General features: G+C 38.7%; 2 protein-coding genes across 16 annotated transcripts in view; one reads left to right on the top strand and one right to left on the bottom strand.

Annotated features, from left to right (window-relative positions):
* The first annotated feature begins 6318 nt into the window (after positions 1-6318).
* LOC124184846 lies at positions 6319-9405 on the top strand. The gene is made up of 2 exons (XM_046574966.1): positions 6319-6623; positions 6692-9405. The coding sequence occupies exons 1-2, from the start codon at positions 6319-6321 to the stop codon at positions 9201-9203; spliced, it is 2817 nt and encodes a 938-aa protein (XP_046430922.1). The 3' UTR covers positions 9204-9405.
* A 5512-nt stretch (positions 9406-14917) lies between these two features.
* The window catches only part of LOC124185372 (probable phospholipid-transporting ATPase IA), a 57285-nt gene continuing 52009 nt past the window's right edge, over positions 14918-20193 (bottom strand). For 7 of the 15 annotated variants that reach the window (XM_046576067.1, XM_046576066.1, XM_046576068.1 and 4 more), the window contains 2 exons: positions 17158-17255; positions 14919-15928 (listed from right to left, as the gene is read on the bottom strand). In XM_046576067.1, coding sequence (XP_046432023.1) covers positions 15831-15928; positions 17158-17255 — 196 coding nt within the window. In that variant the 3' untranslated portion in view covers positions 14919-15830. Of the gene's footprint in view, positions 15929-17157; positions 17297-17861; positions 17894-17955; positions 19419-20193 lie in introns of those variants that run through there. The other 8 variants (XM_046576073.1, XM_046576077.1, XM_046576078.1 and 5 more) reach the window with 8 other exon arrangements.

The following is a 20193-nucleotide window of genomic DNA, read 5'->3' as shown; positions in this document are numbered from 1 at the left end:
GTAAAATTACTTCATATTCGTATTTCAGCTCAGTGATGCAATACGAAGGTTTGCATTTTCTAATGTTTTTAGACCAGATTTCAAAATTTGAGAAACTTAACAAACTTTCAATCAACGTTTATGGTATAGATAGTACGGAAAAACAAAAGCGCAGTGAAATCGTACCCATTTATTTGAGCTGAAACAAGTCTGACAAACCTGTAATTCATCTTTTAGCGATAGAAACTGAAAGCACTGACGATGACGATGATGATGTTGATATGGAAAGTTATGAAAAAAATAGAATCTTTCAATTTACTTGTGCTCGAAATCTGTCCCGATTAACAAGATTTAAAATTTCTAAGCATAAATGTCGTACTTGGTTATGTGATAGATGTTTGACTCACTTTCATTCTGAAAGATGTTTAACAAAGCACAATGTAGATTGCATGAATTTAAACAAAGCCAAAGTTATTCTACCTACAGATGAGGAAAAAATACTGAAATTTAAAAATTTCAAGCACAAAGAAACCGTTCCATGAGAAATCCTCGTCCTCCTCGTCCTCTTCTTGAAGTCAAGTTTCACCGGACTTTGGACCTGAAGCGCAGGAACAGCTAAGCGCTTGTCCAGGAAGTCGCGTTTCACCAGGTAGCATACCTGGAGCGCAGGAACCACGCAGCACTTCTCCTGGAAGTCGAGTTTCACCAGGCAGCGTACCTGGAGCGCAGGAACCACGGAGCGCTTCGCCTGGAAGTCGAGTTTCACCAGGTAGCGTACCTGGAGCGCAGGAACTACGGAGCGCTTGTCCTGGAAGTCAAGTTCCACCAGGTACCGTACCTGGAGCGCAGAAACTACGGAGCGGTCGTCCAGAAAATCGACTTTCACCAGGTAGCATACCTGGAGCGCAGGAACCACGGGGCACTTCTCCTGAAAGTCGAGTTTCACCAGGCAGCGTACCTGGAGCGCAGGAACCACGGAACGCTTCTCCTGGAAGTCAAGTTTCACCAGGTAGCGTACCTGGAGCGTAGGAACTATGGAGCGCTTGTCTTGGAAGTCAAGTTCCACCAGGTACCGTACCTGGAGCGCAGAAACTACGGAGCGGTCGTCCAGAAAGTCGAGTTTCACCAGGTAGTATACCTGAAGCACAGGAACCACGGGGCACTTCTCCTGAAAGTCGAGTTTCACCAGGTAGCGTATCTGGAGCGCAGGAACCATGGAAAATTACTCGTAAAGGTCAAAAGTCACCAGGTCAAGGATCTGGACAGCCAAAACTACGGAGCGCGAGTCCTGAAGGTCGAGATCCACTAGGTGGAGAACCTGGACAGCCAGAAATATGGAAAATTAATCCTGAAGGTCAAAAGTTACCAGGTAGCGGACCTAGAGTGCAGAATCCAGGAGGTTGAGGACCCGATACTCGAAATCTGCGGAGCGCGATTTTCATACGTCCTCTCCACTACGCGGTTGTTTCCGGACTGAGGAATTCGGCTAGCTGATTTTCGTCGTCGATTACCATAGATCGTTGACGTCAGGAGAGAAAAAAATTTGGGTGACGTCACTTTCTAAACATCCGAACATCCAAAATTTGGTTTCGAACTTTAATACTATGTATGATGATAGGATATGATGTATGATGATTATCGTTAGCTGTCTTGAATACCGCCAATCTACCAGTTCTTGTGAGTACCTGGCTCAGGACTAGGCTCTAGTCAGCCGTACAACCGTATTGTTTCGTATTGTTGTTTGCCGGCCTAGATCTGGGGGGTGGCTAAAGGGGCTATAGCGCCAGGCCCCGTACGCTCAAGGGCCCCCAAAAGAGCTACTTGCACTTGAAAAACAAAAATAAAAATAGACTGATTGTACCCGCTCAGGATTATATTTCTCAACTCCGATTGCAAATTGTGTTTCGGAACGTACTTTTTCGAAACTTTCTTTTATAAAAAATAAATACAGAGCTTGTATGCAGAATGATAGACTATCAAAACTATCTATTTCCTGTATTGAAAGTGCTGTCCTAGACAGTCTTGATCACTCTCAAATCATTGAAGATTTCGCCAGCGCCAAAATTCGGAGGAAAACCTTTTAGGCTGCGAATTTTAAGTTATTCTGATACCGGTGGATAATTTTATCATTGTATTCATGATCTCCGATCTCGGATGTCTAGTCACTCAAATAATATTATATAATATAAACAATGTGCAATAAATAAAAATGTGTAAATATATAGTACTATCTCACAAATACTCTCTATTCTTCTAATATTTATTATATTATGTTTAATTCTTATGCTTGTTAAATGTATTCATATGATTTTCCCCTGTTTACAAAGATATTATCCCCATGCAGGGCCTCAAAAATGTGTGTAGCCCCGGGCTTCTTACACGTTAAATTCGGCCCTGGTTATTTGAAATTCGAATCCAAAGCGTCTGGCGCCCAACATATATGTATAAGGAGAATCGCGCCAAAGTGTCAACGGTAAGTCCTCATCTGAGGGTAACAAAAATTAGCGTTACAGTACTTACAATCTTGAATTAATAACACATAAATCTGGAATTAAAAAATTTCATTTTTGAAAAGGAATCATGATCAATAAAACTTCTAAAAAAAAAGCATTTGTAAAATCGAAACGCTGTTACGTATACCTACCACAAGTCGAATGTATAACACTGACACCGAGCTGTCGCATGTAAATTTCAATTGCCCGCGGAGAATTTGTTCCATTTGTCCCAAATAAATTGCAAATGGCCATGATAAGCTAAACAAAGAATATTATAAGAGCACATGTGATCCTCAGTTCGATTTTTATTTCAATTTTTAGAAATAGTGGTGATCACCCTCTAACTCAAATGGTATTTTTACAGAGACGAACGAAGTCTACAGAGGTTTGAATAGTTGATAACAACTTGGTCTACTTCACTGTCCGATAAGTTCATAGACTAGAATCCAAACAGTCTGACAGAAATCACATGTTATGAACTCAAGAAAAAGAGAGAAAATATATTCCTTGTCACGGAAATCCTAGCATAAACATTTGGAATATTCTCTGGAGCACTTGGCATTAAGGTGATGTATACCGAAGGATGTACATACAAAGAACGCAGTGTCTTGATTTACAGAGAAAACCATGGTATAATTAAGATGCAGGGCTATGCATCCACTCCATCACACGAAGGCACAACATGAGCAATATCTAAGCCATAGAACGCATCTTGTATACGTTGCGCTCTTCCTCAGTTATACATATTATCAACCTAAATCGCCATATCGTGCATATAATCAAGCCCTGTACGAATAATCTGTTATTCATATTGTTCAATATTGTTTACTTGATAACTGGAGCTTACATTTAGTTTTAAATAAATCGTTGAATTAAAGCGAAGTAAGTTTCGCTCGGAACTTTCCTGCCTCCACCGTCAAAATCTATGAAAACCTTAGGATAATAGATGAGTATATTCCAAAAACCAAAAGATGCTTAAATTGTCAACGATACGGTTATATGTATAGGGGCAAACCTGCAACCACCCTACCTGGCGCAATAGATGCGGGGCTAACCATGATGAGGAAAATTGCAAGATGGCATTCAAGATTTCCTCTGCACAAGCTGTGGCAGCCCTCAGAGAGCCTGAGATTCCATTAGGAATAAACTTCAGGGAAGCAAAAGCGTGGACCAAAGAATCATTTACACAGACGCATGGCATAATAATTTCAGAGACGGTACAGCCACTCTCATCGGTACTAACCAGGAGTCCTCCGCGTCTCCTCCTGATGCAGACATCGGGGTTGTCAAACTACCCGGCGGAATAGGAAAGGATTACTCCCCCCACCCCGCCAAAGGTTCGAATTAACCAAATCACTTGAGTTTAAGGAAAAAAATCACTGAATTATATGCAAGAGAATCAGACCTACTCAGAGCCTTTGACCAATTCGAGGCCTTGGCACTAATTGTAAGCGAAGTGGTAGAAGTGCGGGGACGTAGGTGTCCCCGACTGCAATACCTGATTAACTTTACTAGAGACGAGGCCACGACTGGTCTATCTTGATGGCCCAAGATAATCCCAATAGATCAAAACAAACAGACTGTCGACCCCCTCCAGATTAAGAGAAGGAATCGAGAAGACCTGTTCCGGAACCACTACACCAGTTCTCCCAAGACACGGTCTTACATACAGATCCGGAAACTAGTAGGGTGGGGAATGACTCAGATAATGAGGCAAAACCATGGTTCTCGTCTTCGCCGTCTGCAGCGCTGCCCCCTCGGGGTGAGCCAATCATAAATCAGATCCGAACAGCTGATTTTTCGGAATCAACAATCCTGAATTTTTTACACCGTTTACACACTTTACACTGAGTTATGAACTGTCAAAAACTTCGATGAGCAGGTTATCTTATCGGTATATATCTGTATCCATCATACCCCGGGCCAATGACGCCCCTAGCGGATAGATAGAAAACAAGACCGTGTGCCTCACTAACGGTGACACCCCCTACCACTCAAAAGTGCCGGAGTTACCAGACCTATATATAAGACCGTGTCCCAAGATAATACTTTAGTAATATTTATAAGACAATTCATAAAATCGACATGGAAATTATAGGCTGAAACGTCGACGGTATTTCCACCAAACACCAAGAAGTAACCAGCTTGCTAGACGAATGCGATGTCCATATGCCTAACGGAGAGCGCACTCTTCCCCGCCTCCAGATACAATCCATGTATACGAGGATTTAACACCATAAGATAGACTCACGGAAACGCCGGAGAACAATGAGTCTTCATTCACAAGATCCTGAAATACAGGACTGTTATCCTCCAGGAAGTACCGCAAAAACGTAGAGGTAATAGGGCTAAAAATAACAAGCGGCAACACCAAGTATCACCTCCTTAATGTATACAGAGCGAGTCAATTGAAACTCCGAGAATGGAAGTAGTTTACTTAATGAATTAGACCGCACCCCTCAACCAATCTGGAGCAAGTCAGTTGGCACTTCTGGAATGCGAGGAGTTTAATTGATGAATTAGGACCTTCAATACCCCTCAGCCAATCTGGCAAATGATAACAAAGATATGACAGCAACGGAAAAATGACAGCATGAAATGTCAGCAATTAGGTTCGTCTTGGTATATGAAAGTCATGATTACTCATAGGCGTATGTACTGAGCATTCACTAGACTGGCTGAGGGGTAGGGCCTAATTCATCAACTAAGCTCCTCCTATTCTCGGAGGTTCAATTGACTCACTCTGTATATCCCCTCTCAACCCAGGACTGACAAACCAGAGGTCATGCAATTCCTCAAGAAAATCAAGGGATGGAAAAACGTAATCATTAAGGGTGACTTCAATGACCACCACTCTCCATGGGGAAACGAGCTTAAAATTTCCAGCGGAGACTGGCTAGCGTATATTATTACCGAGCTCAATTTTAGGGTCTTAAATACAGGATATGCCGCAAAGACCTATTCGGAACCGGTAAGAAGGAGCCCACCGAATATTACCCTCTCCTCCTATAGCATATTGAGCATAAAATGTAGTCTTACCGAACCGGACCCCAAAAGGATCGATCATTTTCCCCTGCAATTAACGGTCGGGAGTGGATCCTTCCACAACGAAAACATATGCACTAGGATAGGCACCAAGGAAGTCAACTGGGAGGAATTCAAAGTTGAGTTAATCAGCCATTCAACACTAGAACTCCCAGACCAGACAAAATGACTGGTTTTACAATTTCATTTTACGGAACACGTCAAATGGTAGTCACTATTAACTTAAAAATCTTTCAGAGTTATAGGAAGGTATTTGAAGTGACCGTGACGATTCTCAAGCACATGTTTGGGTGATATATCGAGAAAAGTATATACGAAAAATGAAAATGAATCAATTTTTTATTTAACAGAACTACATTAATCGTAAGAGTCACGTCAAATGTATTATGTACTACAAACAATTCCGTCGCTGTACGCGATTAGCTATCCGGATCGTGGTTTATTGTTAGTAATAAATTACGGAGCACTTTGTGACACCGCTTGACCGCGATATATTTGACAAAAAAAATGATAGCGCAGTTCAAGGATCGAGTTTACGTAGTCGTGTTGGCTGCGATCATGTCAACGGTTCGTCTTCGTTTGCATTTTCCAACCAAACCAAAGTGTCGCGATATCCCTATTGTAAAATTTCGTTCAATCGATACTATTTTTAGTTTAATGACAATGATTAAAAAGAAAAATATTCACAACTCAAGTTTCATCTGATGTTTGTTCGTCAATAATTTGCCAAGTGTTCATTCTCCACCGTTAATGATTTTATCTTAAATAGCCTAGGATCTTAGATGAAGTAAATTCCACGATGGAGCATAATCGGATTCAGAAGCTCCTGCTTTCCGAGTACTGCGACTTCTCTGACACAGTTCTGGTTGAGTCTCCGTTTGCTCAGACGACTCGCGACGGGCGAGGTTTGCGGGAAGTTGCTTTAGGCTTGACACCGTCAAGGCTAGTAGTCGCTGCCGACATCCTTAATGAGAACTCGGACTTCATGTGTCCACCGGACTTGGATCCGAGCATCGAGAGCTTCGAACTGGTTTCGGTTTATCCGTTGGAGTTCGTAGCTCTGAGTATTTTTCGAAGACGGAAGCGGCGAACTTTGAAGGCAAGGTATACGCGCGAATTATTCTTGCCAGTGCATTAACATTGAATGTCATTTCTCGTTGATTCTTTACCAGGTTGATCGATGGGAGAGCGAATTACTACGAACTCGGAGGAATGGAACAACGTGAAATGTTTTGGAACATATGGTGCGAGCGAATTCAGAACATAATAGCCCAGAAAGGAGATGGAAGTTCTTTGTCCGAGACCACTGCAGCGAGTTCATCGAGTGCCAGTACCCTCTTCCTTGTCTCTTCGGAAGTCGAGCTCGCTAGAAGGTTGCAGAAACGCGGTGATCACTCGATCTGCCGGGTCTGGGCTCACTACGGTGGCGCAGGCGATGGGCTCGCTCCTTCCTGGCCCCAGAAAGACCTTTTTCTTGGCCCATCCCATGGCGAGTTGGGTTACGGTTACTACGCCCCAGTTCCAGTGCGATTTGCAGGTGCTAGTCTGGCCGACCTCAGGTACGAGTTGATCGACGGATCACCTGAGAGGCGTCCGATAAAAAGGGGCTGCTACAGCTGGCCTGTGGGTCAAAATTTTCGGGCAGATAAGTCGAATCATCAGTCTGGGGGTCTTTGCGACGTCCTTTTTACTCGGGACAAGAATTTCAACTTCACTCAGGGGATCCGAGTCGACGACCTGTGGACGACCGAGTTCACCGAAGACTCTGCGGACGTAGGAAACTCCGCGCCAAAAAAACTAGGCCACCACTCAACTGCCCAGAAGATTATCAACCTCGCACCTAAGATCTCAAGGTTCGGATTCGGCATTCGCGAAAATTGCCGCTCTGGTCTTTACTTGGAGTCTTACGACTCGCGTAAGGCAGGAGACGCTGCGCAGCCTCCGCACACGCCTTTGGACCCCTATAAACTAGTCGAAAGCGGTGTCGTCGCGTGGGAGAGCGGCGATCGGCGGAAGGATAATGAGCATCGCCGGAAGTCGTTCGGGCGACACCCGAGACGCTACGGGCTGGCGACGGCGGCCCATTTTCTTCACGCTCTTGGCCCATGGTCCGTACAGCCTGGAGAACGCGATTCCGTTCAAAGACGACGGTCCATGAGTGCAGTCGGGGTACGGCGGCAGCCGATGGACCCTGAGCTGCGGTTGCCCGTGTCCAGAAGGCAGCTTGCTGCAAGTATATCTGCAACGGCCCTTGACCGCGGGCGGTGTGGAGCGATGGGAGCGACGACGCGAGGACGCGTCGTGCTCTTCTGGACTCCTGAGTACTGGTACAGGCCTCGGGCGGCGACGGCGGCCTATCGAGAGCTTCGACAGCACCTTGAACTCCTTCGAGAGTTTAGATCCCAGTCTGAGAGAGAGCAGTTTGCTGGTAATCGCAGAACGTTCTTTGGCCGACGGAAGCGCAGCTCGCTACAAAGTGACACTGGTGTTTTTGCGACGAACGATGAGCGAGCCGGTCACATCCTCGGTCGCATATTCTCATCGCAGGTTGTGACGCAGCCATGGAAGCGGAAGAAAAATCAAGGCGGCCCGTCGCGGGGTGGTGCTACCACTGACCAGCTGCGACGCTTGCTGAAAATGGACTTCAGGGTGAGTGCTTGGGACCTGGACAGCACCACGATCGCTCAACAGCTGACCCTTGTTGACAGAGACCTCTTTCTCCGAATTCCGCCGGTGGAGATGGAGATAATCGTATTCCAGGGGTCGTCCAAAAACGCGTCGAACCTCGGTGCCTGGATCGCTTTCAGTCACCGGATCTCCTGCCTTGTTGCCAGCGAGATATTGGCTGTAAAGAAGGTCGAGTTTCGCGCCCGTCTTGTTGCTCGCCTGATAAACGCCGCTGGAAAGTCTCACGCCACCGGAAACTTCCAGTCATGCAGATCCATCCTGGCTGGCCTTCAGAGTCCTCCCATTTATCGGCTCAAGGCCACCTGGGATCATCTCAGGGCTCACCATGCCACGAGGTATCAAGCGATGGAACAATTGTCGAAGATTTATAGGAGCCCTCGAACCCAAAAGTACCGTAGGACTTGGGCAAGGGCTGAGCTCGACTCGCCCGCTTTGCCGTACGTTGGTGACCTCTTAGCGCGGCTGCTGGGCATTACTTCTGATTCTCGTCCTTCCAATACCCCGGCCGTGAAGTCCTTGGTTAGGAAAGAACTGAGTGCCTCGTCTTCCCCAGATGTTTGCGATGACGCCAATCTCGAGCAACCCAAGCCTTGCGTCGGATTCGCCCGACGAATTATTTCCGCAGCTATTGTAAAACTTAAGAATGGCAAGGCAGGTTCGCTCCATTGTAATTTGTCCGGCGATGGTGGGGCTTGGAACACCAGGCAACGAATTCTGGCTAGAATGGCCTACGATCGATGGCGCAGCTACGTTATTGAACTCGGATTTATCGCACAGAATGAGTTAAACCTGAGAAACATGGATGAACGACAGAAACGTGTGATCGAGGTCACTGCCTGGCTGACCGAGTGCCAGAGATCGGCGCAAAATTATTCATATCTCGGGCATTCAATAGCCTGGGAGTTTTTGCTCAAGGCTCGATACAGGGAGGATAGAGACAATTTTTTTGTCAGTTTAAAACTCGAGCCACCCACGTCTGCATGCACGGATGAGTAAAAATGGCCATGATTGAACGGACATTCTTATTTCGACAGAAAAATATGTGAGGATCGAGTAATGCGTTTTCCGATCATCTTTCGCTACGACGAAGTGCAAACACGCAACGTGAAGTCGCCGGTGTGTACAATTTGTGTTACGGCTACGCTTTGCAAGAAGGATTTATATAAATTATGTATCTAGCAACACTTTGGTGCTTTTCTACACATACTTTGGATCGTTTATTATTACAGTGATATTTTTTTGTCTTGCTGATATTATGATAGATTTCTAATCGAGAAGGTGGATACTATAGCATTTTTCAAGATCGATTGGAAAAATATCAAAGTTGTTTACTTGTGCAGTGAAGTATTAGTGCATGGTTTTTCTACATATTCTTTACACCATTTGTAACACATTGATTCTGTTTTTGTTTTTTTATGATTGTCATTTTATTGTTACATTGGCACGTATCTAGGATAGTACGTTTCACCAGACGGTCGGTATTGTCCATTAAAAGTTTGTGAATATTTTACTTTATCCTAGAATACAGTTTTCAAATATTTACAGTTTTTAACAATTCATTTAGAAAATATGTTGTAGTTGAACTGCACGCATTACTCACAATACGAAAATATTTAAACTTTTAATTTCCATCAACGAGAACGGAGAATTAAGAAAATGTACAGATGATTAAATTTATAATTGAAACATTGTGTACTTAAACTTTCATTTTTTGGTAAATTCATTACACAACATTGCCAAAATTTTCGAATGTTTAGTATACAAAGTTTGCATGTACAAAATTTTCAGCGTTACATTTCGCAAACCAGTTGGAATTCTTTAAATATCGTCAGTTCGCAGTTCGTTGAAGAAACAGAGCCTCTACAGTGTGTTAGGATAAATGAATTGAAAAAAGGCTCAAAAGTTATACCTTCCTAAGGATGACGTTTAACAGTAAAAGGCGAGACATTTTATGTAGTATTTTATTCAGAATGTATAGGAATACAATCTATCATAGTATTTGGTGATTCTTATTTTTCATAAAATAAAACCCAATCGTAGAAAATTATGACATTTGTTTCATTCGATGAAAAACTTTTTCATTTGGTGGAAACGCGTCAAAAGACGCATCTAAACCATCATGAGACCACTAAGTGGTAACTCAAAAAATGTTATACATCATTGAAGACACAGAAATCTAAAATTGCAGCTTTTTACCCCGAAAGAAAATTCAAACTAGACACCATTAGCATGGTTTTCTGACTACTTAATCAAAGTTCTGTCCTAGGTGATGCAGCTGGTCGGTTTCAATTTTCTTTTGTTTTAGGAATCCTGGTATTTTCTGATATGGCGATCTAAATCCATCCAGAATAATTTACAGAGCACATTTTACATCATTTTACATGCACTTGATATCGACAGAACAGACCGTTCTTTTCGGATGATCGTCACAGCGTATATACTTATTTTATAGCAACAGTGTACAAGGATTTATATCGATATCGTTGAAAATTTTTTGAAAACTTTCAACTCTGGCCTGCCTATCCAAATTATCTTTTTGTAGATGATGCGCACAACATTCATAAAATTATTTGAGAAAGAGCAAAACTTTTGAGTGATCAATTACTTAAGGTACATATTTTCAATCAAATCAGATATATTTCCAAGAGTTCATTGGACATGTTTAGATAAGATTTCATTTGTCGAAGAATATTTTGGAATTATCAAACATATTTTCGAGAATTAATCCTCCCTGCTACTAAAAGTGCTCACGACCATGCGAAATGAATTAGTAAAAAACGGGTGCTATGGAAATTAAAAATTCATATGACACCAAGAAATTTCGTTTTGGAATTACAAGTTTTTTTATGTAAGGATAATAACGACTTTCTACGGGTTGATAACTTTCCAACTGTCTTGATCATAAATATAAACGAATAAATTGTGAAAACATGTCACATTTTTACTGGGATACTTTTATTATCACTCTTTTGGATGATTTCGATAATTTCCTGGGTTGTAGTATTAATTCAGAAAACCCACTGTGATTTGGTTTAGTTCCCTAAGCCCAAGCATTTTACATTATTAAAATACAATCTTGGTTTCGTCTGATTCAGTATATAACAAACTAAAAATCGTAAGCGTATTACAATGATTTTGTATAAAAAAACTTTTTTTGCGTATTACTTCTTCAAGTACAATTTAAACTGTAATTTGTGTTTGAAATTTTTGAAGTTTTGTTTTTTCACTTAATTTGACGACTCTCATTAATTATGCATGTTTTATTCATTTTCTGGAAAGCATGACGAATCCGTGAGTGAAAGTTTTGTTATATATTATTGAATCTTGGTGAGCGGTCAATTATATGTATAACGTATTTTTTGTTAAAGTTTCGGCCCGGATATGGGCCCTCCTCAGAACGATTTATTTATTTAACTGTCGAGAACAAAACACATTTTTTATAAGAAAAGTACAATCAGACATTAAATACTATAGATGTAATACTCTTAAGGCTATTGTATATTATAGGTCAGTGAGTACAATTTGATTAATTGTTATGATTGAAAAAGAAGATGGGCTTAGAGAGTAATTCACCTTTTTATAGGAAGGGGACTAAGATATAAGTCGAATTCATAAAATACAATTTGTCGGGACAAAGCTCTTCGAGTAACGGTAGTCATTGTCGGCTCCTCCGGTTGTTTAAAGTGTAGGAGTTACAAATTGGAGGTAATTAATTAAAAAAACTATGTATCATCACTGTCTATATGTCAATGTATTAAAAAAGTTTTAAAGAAAAGTTTTTATAGCAGTTAAATTAGTTCACGCAATGTCCAAAAAAGTGGTACTGGGATCTTTATGACCCTGTTCTCCATGTCTAACAAAAATTTTGTTGAACGGATTGGGTCAACTGGTAAATAACGACTGATGGGAGAAACAAATATGAGCCAGAGTGAAGGTGAACCATATATAAACTTGTGTAAAAAAACAAAAAAATTATGTAAAAAATATTGTGCCATGGGGACAATAATTTTATGCGTATAGTTAAGGTTAAACAATGTGTGATAAGTGGGCGGAGATTAGCGGTTTGTAAATATTGCTAAGATGTTCAACATCTTGTCTAAGGTTAACGGAATTAGTGTGTCCTACAATATTGCACATTTCTAGTAATAACCTTTTATAATAATTAGGTTCTTCACAGAGGATGTTTGTATTGCCATAGCTAAAAGTATACGGTTTATTGGTCACATGTTTTGTTAGAGCAGTGTGACGTTCTTCATTCTCATGTACATTGCGCGTTGATGTTCTTTGATTCTGGTGTTTAGATGGCGACCAGTTTGTCCGATATAAACTTGATTGCAATCATTGCAAGGTATTTTGTACACAACATTGGATCGTTTGCCCATGGGGATCCTATCTTTTCCCGAATCAAAGACTATTTGTAAGTCTTTTGAATTTTTTCCCACAAACTTGACATTATGTTTAGTAAATAGACGGTTCAGTGACTCGAAGAGACCAGATACATATGGGATGGGAACAAATGTAGTGGCAGGTCTATTGTTGTGGTCTGCGGGAGCAGAGTCAATATTATTGTCAAGTAAGTTGTTGATATGGGAGCGTCTCTTATTTATATGTTGTGTAATAGGCCGTAGGGATAATCATTCCATCTTAATATATTATATATGAGTGACAGATTTTTTTCATGGAATTCTGTACTTGAAAGTTTGATGACTCGGTCAACAAGATTAAAGATGGTGCCTATCTTGTAGAACATCGGGTGGTGGGAATTGAAATTCAAATATCTTTGAGACCAGGTTTTTTTGTGGAACCAATCTGTTTTGGTTTTAGTGTTGTTGTGTATCAGCAATAAATCTAGGAAATTGATGGCGTTATTATCTTCTATTTCAATGGTGAATGGTGGTCGTGGATGATATTGGTTGAATATATTCAGTGTGTAATCTATTTTTTCTTTAGGGACTGCAGTTAGAATATCGTCAACATATCGGAAGTGGAAGGGTAAATCAAAATCTAGATTGCTAAAGCATGACCTTTCTAGGTCTTCCATCACAAGATCTGACATGATTGGAGAGAGAGGGGATCCCATGGGCAACCCGAATTGTTGTGCATATGTGTCATTGTTAAATTTAAAGATTGCCGAATCGAAACAAATGTTTAAGGCTTTAACTAGTTCACTGAGTGGAATTGGGATCTTTTTATCTAGAGAGGCCCAACGGTTATTTACTGCGTGCATAGCAAGGTCTGCCGGAACATTGGTGAAAAAAGAAAAAGAAAAAAATACGTTATACATATAATTGACCGCTCACCAAGATTCAATAATATATTATCCACGAGGTCGAGAATTCTTACCCATCATATTAAAATTGAAAGTTTTGTTAGTTACTTAGCAGGCAAAAAGAAATGAGGGCAAAGTAGCAGAGTATTTGAAAACGACAACTTTTTTCGCAATTTAACACTTTATCAAGTTGTTAGTATGAAATGATTAGAACTGCGACTCTTCGAGATTTCTACGAGATTCTTCCACGAAACATTAATAAGCTATCAGAACATTTACTCCGTTGGTAAACTCTGCTAATTAAAAAATTGAGTAGAAATTATAAAAAAAAAGAGTAATAAGAAACACGGCGATCGTATTGGATCAGAGAAACATCAGACTCATTGTTGTTGAAACTAGTTTACACTAAAGCCTCAATTTTGTTGTAGGAACCATAGAAAAAGAAATAACACGTTCCAAATAAAATATCCCATATTTCTGTACATTCCGTGGTTTGAGTGATACATGGATTTCGAAAAGGAATGTGCATTTCCATAAGGGTTATGGTTACAAATGTGAGAAATTTTACAGGTGATTTTCTCAATTAATTTCGTAATATGTCAAGTTGAGAAGTACCCACGATTTCGAGGGAAAAAGTGGACCAGTAGACAAGTAAAGCCATGTGTATAAACACACGTTTGAATAATTGGATAAAAATACATTGACTACAGTGTTTGAAAGCGCATTTGACTTTCAATCGAGGACATCAATAAAATAGGAAGGTACATCATTTTGCCGTTATCTACATTCCACCTTATGATCTCATTGATCATTCCAAGCGTATCTATAATGTATGAAATTCGAATTTATGAGCATATATGAGGGATTCTCCGTCAACTCGGCCATTTTTTTTAGACCATCTCAGATCTGCCCCATAATTGGTTATATCAAAGTACTACTAAAAGGTACTCTATGTAAATTTTTTCAGATTTTTTGAATTCATTATTTGAGAAATTCCCGTTTTTTTTCAAATGAATATATCTCGGAAACTGGAAGTAAGTGAAAAAAAATGACTACATACAAGTTGTAGTTTTTTGTTAGCTTTCGAGAGGAATTTTTGATAAAATTTTTACGTTCCGGTACGCTGATTTTTTACCAAAAAAGAAAGAAATTTTTTTTTTATCCAAAAAGGACCCTTTTTTTTGCTGAAAAAATTACAGAGTCTTACAATATGTGTGACAATATCGACAAAAAATCGCCAGGGTGGCACGGATCGAGATTCTAGGGTAAAAAAAATGAAGCCACACAAATTCGGTCGAGGTTCCGGTATAAAATAATTGATTTGTGTAGCTTCATTTTTTTTCCCCCTAGAACCTCGATCCGTGCCACTCTGGTGATTTTTTGGCGATATTGTCACACATATTAGAAGAGTCTGTAATTTTTCAGCAAAAAAAAGGGTCCTTTTTGAATAAAAAAATAATTTCTTCCTTTTTTGGTAAAAAATCAGCGTTACCGGAATGTAAAAATTTTTTCAAAAACTCCTCTCGAAAGCTAACAAAAAACTACAACTTTTGTGTAGAGTCATTTTTTTTTCACTTACTTCAAGTTTCCGAGATATATTCATTTGAAAAAAACGGCAATTTCTCAAATAATGAATTTAAAAATCTGAAAAAATTCACATAGAGTACCTTTTAGTAGTACTATGATATAACCAATTATGGGGTAGACCTGAGATGGTTGAAAAAAAAGTGGCTGAGTTGAAGGAGAATCCCTCATACACAGGGTGGGCCAAAATAAAACGGGGACGATTTGAAACGTGAATAAAATTCTAACGTATTGACCGATTTTTGAAACTTAGAACAAAATAAATTCGACCTTGAATCATAATTTAAGATCGAAATTAGGTTGAACATTCTTTAATATCAATTTTTTTTCAGTCTCCCAATGACTTTTCAAAACCCGATTTCAAGAGCGTGTATTCCAGCAGTGAATAAAGATTTTTCAGATTTTCAAACACGACACGAAAGATTCTTTCTTCTAGTTTCAAGCAAAACAAAGTTTTCAGAAATCGGTTGAGCGAATTTTAGTCAAGTTTAAAATCGGCTCCGTTTTTGTTTTGGTCCAACCTCTATACGTACGTGTCAACAACAAATATAACAAAGAAATGAATTAGCCTTATTTTAATATTGAATACCTGAATAATTAAACTCAAAATGACCTATGCTCGTTTCTAAATCTGACTGATGCTGAGACGAGTATTGGGTATTGCCAACAAATTGGTTGGATCGCAGACAGAATATACATAATAATTAATTACTATAGATTAATTAACCAACCAAAAAAGTCCATTGTATAATGGCACGTATAAATGTGAGTTACATCCCGACAGGTTTGGGGAGATTTGTATCGTAAGCTCTGATCACATCTGTTTGCGTCACGGAGCCTCCTTCCTCTTGAGAAAAAGCAAAGCCATCTAGTCACGGGCAAATTAAAAACGTGGTGTTATCATCTTATGTATCTGCGTTAGCGGACTAAAAACTGCTCATTTTACATTTTGGAATTTCATCTTGGCAAGCATGACCATTAGAAACGGAATCTAAAAAAACTTGTTGAATACGGAAGATAATCGATGCTGTGAACTGACATTCTGAAAATGTTTTATTATGCTTTGCTCATCCTCATCATCATTCTACGAGTATTACACAAATTATCTTCGGTAATCATGTTGTAAAAAGCATTGCAGGTGAGCAACTGATTATATGAAAGAAATCAAAGTTTCTACTTTCAATACAGTTCGTGGTGTATATAATACAATGCATATTTACACGGAGTAAATTATAATTGAATAACGATTCACAAGTAAGCTATATGATCATGTCATACATAAAAAAATTAAATCAATGTTTGGATATTTTAAACATCAAACTGTACTTTGATAATGAATGTTCGCAGGGATAATTCATAAGTAATTAATTTCAATCGTATGATCTATGGTTTTTAGTGCGAACATTGTCTCTATAGATCCCTACTGTCAAATTTGCTCCTATAATGTCGAGGTATTCAATTTTAAATTTTTTTTTCGATAAAATGCTCTAATTCCGAGTTTTTCTATGATCTTCTACTGCAATTTCTAGTTTCAGATTTACTCGTTATTTATCATAAAATAGTTCTCGATACATTTTTAATATTTTTTTCAGCAGAAATTAAGAAATGCAACGAAGGAATGTAGGAACTCGCATAACTTTATAGCAACATATGGATAAGTATACATATATTTATTTTTGTTTGAAGAAAAGATAGTACAGAAATCATAAAGGTTTTAGAGACAAGTTTAAGTACGTAGAAAGCGCGTAAGGGAAACTAAGAAGATCATAGAGAATTTATCTGAATACTATCTTTTCAGAATATGAATTTATTAGTCTTATAAAAATATTTTACCTGTTAATTTATTAAAATTGTCAAAGAAAAATGTCACTCGGACTCTTTGAGAGCAATTCTATTCAGGTGTCTATACCAGGCCAAAACGTGGAAACAAGCCACCTCGGCGCTCATAGGTAGACAACTGGGTGAGATAGCAATTCTAACTCCGATTACCTATCTGTAGGCACCGAGGTGATTCCGTTTCCACGTTTAGGCCTGGTATATAATCTGTGAATACACGTTGAAGTATATGTATGCAATTCTGGATTTTGTGTTACTTACGCGATAGTTCCACCTCATTATTTACCCTGGACGCAGTGTTGGATCGTCTGGAGAAGACGCTTTTTACGTTTTTCAGAAGCCTTGCAGTCTCCGTTAATCTGCAACCGGCCATTTTTTTTTTTTTTTTCTCTTTGGAATACTAAATACGGTACCATTCAATTTTTGAGACATTTGGCGTCCTCTTTGACATTTTCGTTTGGAATATATACATATGTGTACGATATATTGTGCAATGTTCAAACATTTATCAAACCTTATATTACTACCGTAAACTTACTCGTGATCGCTGTGAAGTATGAGTGCCAGTTCGAATCGTGAACGACAATGGCACAACGCCAAATTGACGTAGAGATACGTGATAAAAAAATTGATAGTCAAAAATCGTTAGAAATACATCCAAGTAGCTGGCAGCATTCTATCTAAATCTTAAGTGTCGATGCGCTTGTGCGTAAAAGTAGTGGAACCACAGTTACGATTGTAGTTACAGGTAAATTAGGAAGGCAACAACTGAATATATCAAGGCAGTGACAGTAGCAACAGGTGTATGCAATGCAGAACATTTAGTAGAATAGTAAACTGACGTACGAATAATAAACAATAATCAAAAATCATTGATACTGAATCATGTATAAATATCGACTAATTAATGACATCAAATTATACAACAATTAAAATTATATAACATTTTGCTACTTGGTACTTACACCTCGCAAGATCGATGATGGCATGCACAGGTCTGGACGGGTACCATGGTCAAACATACCAAACACAGCTCACATTATAAAGGAAAAATAACCATAACGACAGTAATTACTTTTTATCCATAGTTACCAAGAATTACTCTAACGTACAGGTTACAATCAATATTCAATTATTAGTACATTTTTCAAATGAAGAGCACACATAGGGTGTATTAATTTCATGTTCGTTAGTGTATTTTGGAAAGTTTGTTGTTAGATCATTGGTCCATGAGTGATTATTCGAAGCATGGTAACAATCATCAGTATTTTGTAAAACAGTACCGAGAATATAGTGGTAGGAATATTTACTTTGTGTAACTGGTTCCTTTACTATTCATTTGTAATTTAATTTATATAAATGTTGATTGCAATAAACCTATCTACAACAATATATTGAAATATGATCCAACTTATACCCACTTCGGTACTTTCAATGCTGTAAGTTTATAAGTTGCAGAATAATATTACCAAAATAGTTAAAGCGATGCAAGATTGGATGCGAAACACTTAATGAAAAAATGTGTCAAATAGTGTAAAGGCTATTTCAGTTGCAAAAAGTCAATCAGGTCTCATATATTTTTCAGTTTTCCATTTTGTTAGCCCTTTCGAAGTTGGATTTCGTTAGCATTTGAGACCAGAGTGATTGTTTCCATGTGGAATAGCCCACCAGTTAATATAAAAGGGATCAGGATAACAAGGTGGTTGGAAATTATTTTTTCACTTTTTTTCTGTAACAAAATAAATTAACATTTAGGTGGGACAATACATGAATCAAAAATAAAAATTAATGTAATAACAAAAATAAGGAGCTTTACATTTGTAACTTGTCTAAAAATTACGTCAAATGAGCATATTGTACGAATTTACTAAAATAGTCTTAAGGATATACGACATACTAGCATTCAACATTCCAGCTGTCGTTTAGCTTCGGGGTCTATCAAAGAGGAGAAAACACACTCGAGAAAAATAAAAACAAGAAATAAATTGAAGAACTATAATTCACAATAGAAATCTAGACAAAAATTAGAACCGTCCTACACGAAGACTGATGTACAAGATTATTCACAACCAAATAAATTTGTGCAAAAATAGTCGGCTGTGCTTCTTTGCACTAACAAATAGATGTGACAAGTGAAAAGTTATTTCATGTAGTGTTATGAAATTATAATTCAAATGATATAATTACTTGATAGGGATGCATGCCTCATAGATATTTCCAGAGTGGCGAGCCCTGATTTTTTGTTGTTAGTTAAAATTTGCATTCCATGTTGGTTTCTTGGAACAAAGGATTGACAAGGTGCAGGGAGAGATATGTTATACACGTAGTGTAGAACTGCGTGGTTTTAACAGGCCTTGAGTTACTAGTGATAATGGAAACATTCGCGTTCGTATTCTCAAGAAACTTCGACGTGGCGGTGGCCATAGCGATGTCAAAAACCAACGACGGATGAAACATCGCCTGGGTGACCATTTTTTCCAGTTCCTGTCATCGTTTTCCCGGATGAAAGTTATAGCTTGATTCTTAATAAAGGTAAATCACCCAATTTTCGGTATAAAAAAATTTTGTTTCAACTTTTTTTTTTGGATTTAGTACTCATCTTTGTGAAATTGTTAATAGAAGAAATTTGATGTATGCTCACGATTTGCTGTTAGTGAAAATCCTTGTTTTGTTAATTTTGTTATACCTTTCGAAAATCAAGTAAATAATCAATTCATAAAGTATGTTATGGTTAAAGCGTGAACAAGACAGGATAAAAAAAAACATCAAATGCAGTAATGTTGAGAAGCCATGCGATCTACACTGTTCTACTGTAAGCAACTGAAAGTCGCATGCCAGAAATCCCCATTTAATAATTGCATATGTATCGAAATAAATAATCTGGGTTCCTGAAATTAATTTACCCGACTTGAGATTTTGAATAGACCTAATAAAATTTCATTTGGAAACAAGACTTGGGTAGAAGTAAAACCAAGAAATAAAAGTTATTTAAGACGTTTTAACAAAAATTATTGAACTGTCGAAAACATAATAGTACAATTTAATATCATCATTCTAAGGAAGTTTGAAACTGAAAAATTTGAACTTTCTGACCACATTTATGTAGACAAGTCCAGTTATCAGTTTAGATCTAATTATTTTATAAAACTACAATTTCATTGTAATTGCGTTTACTGAAGGTATATAAAACCAAGCTACTTTGGTGGGTCTACGCCAAGGGTCACAATTGGGTTCTAATTAGTCTGGTGCTGGGCTCACATTACGAAACTGGATGAATCAGAAGTTATTACATCACTA

The sequence above is a fragment of the Neodiprion fabricii genome, chromosome 6 (assembly GCF_021155785.1).
Source record: "Neodiprion fabricii isolate iyNeoFabr1 chromosome 6, iyNeoFabr1.1, whole genome shotgun sequence".
NCBI lineage: Eukaryota > Metazoa > Arthropoda > Insecta > Hymenoptera > Diprionidae > Neodiprion > Neodiprion fabricii.
The sequence above is the reverse complement of the archived record's forward strand: the minus strand, read 5'-3'. Positions and strand labels throughout refer to the sequence as shown.

What these genes read in the sequence shown, in the direction of transcription:
- LOC124184846 (XM_046574966.1), top strand. Translation starts at nt 6,319, where the DNA reads ATGGAGCATAATCGGATTCAGAAGCTCCTGCTTTCCGAGTACTGCGAC. An exon ending in CGGCGAACTTTGAAGGCAAG is followed by an intron (nt 6,624 to 6,691) that starts GTATACGCGCGA and finishes ATTCTTTACCAG; the next exon opens with GTTGATCGATGGGAGAGCGA.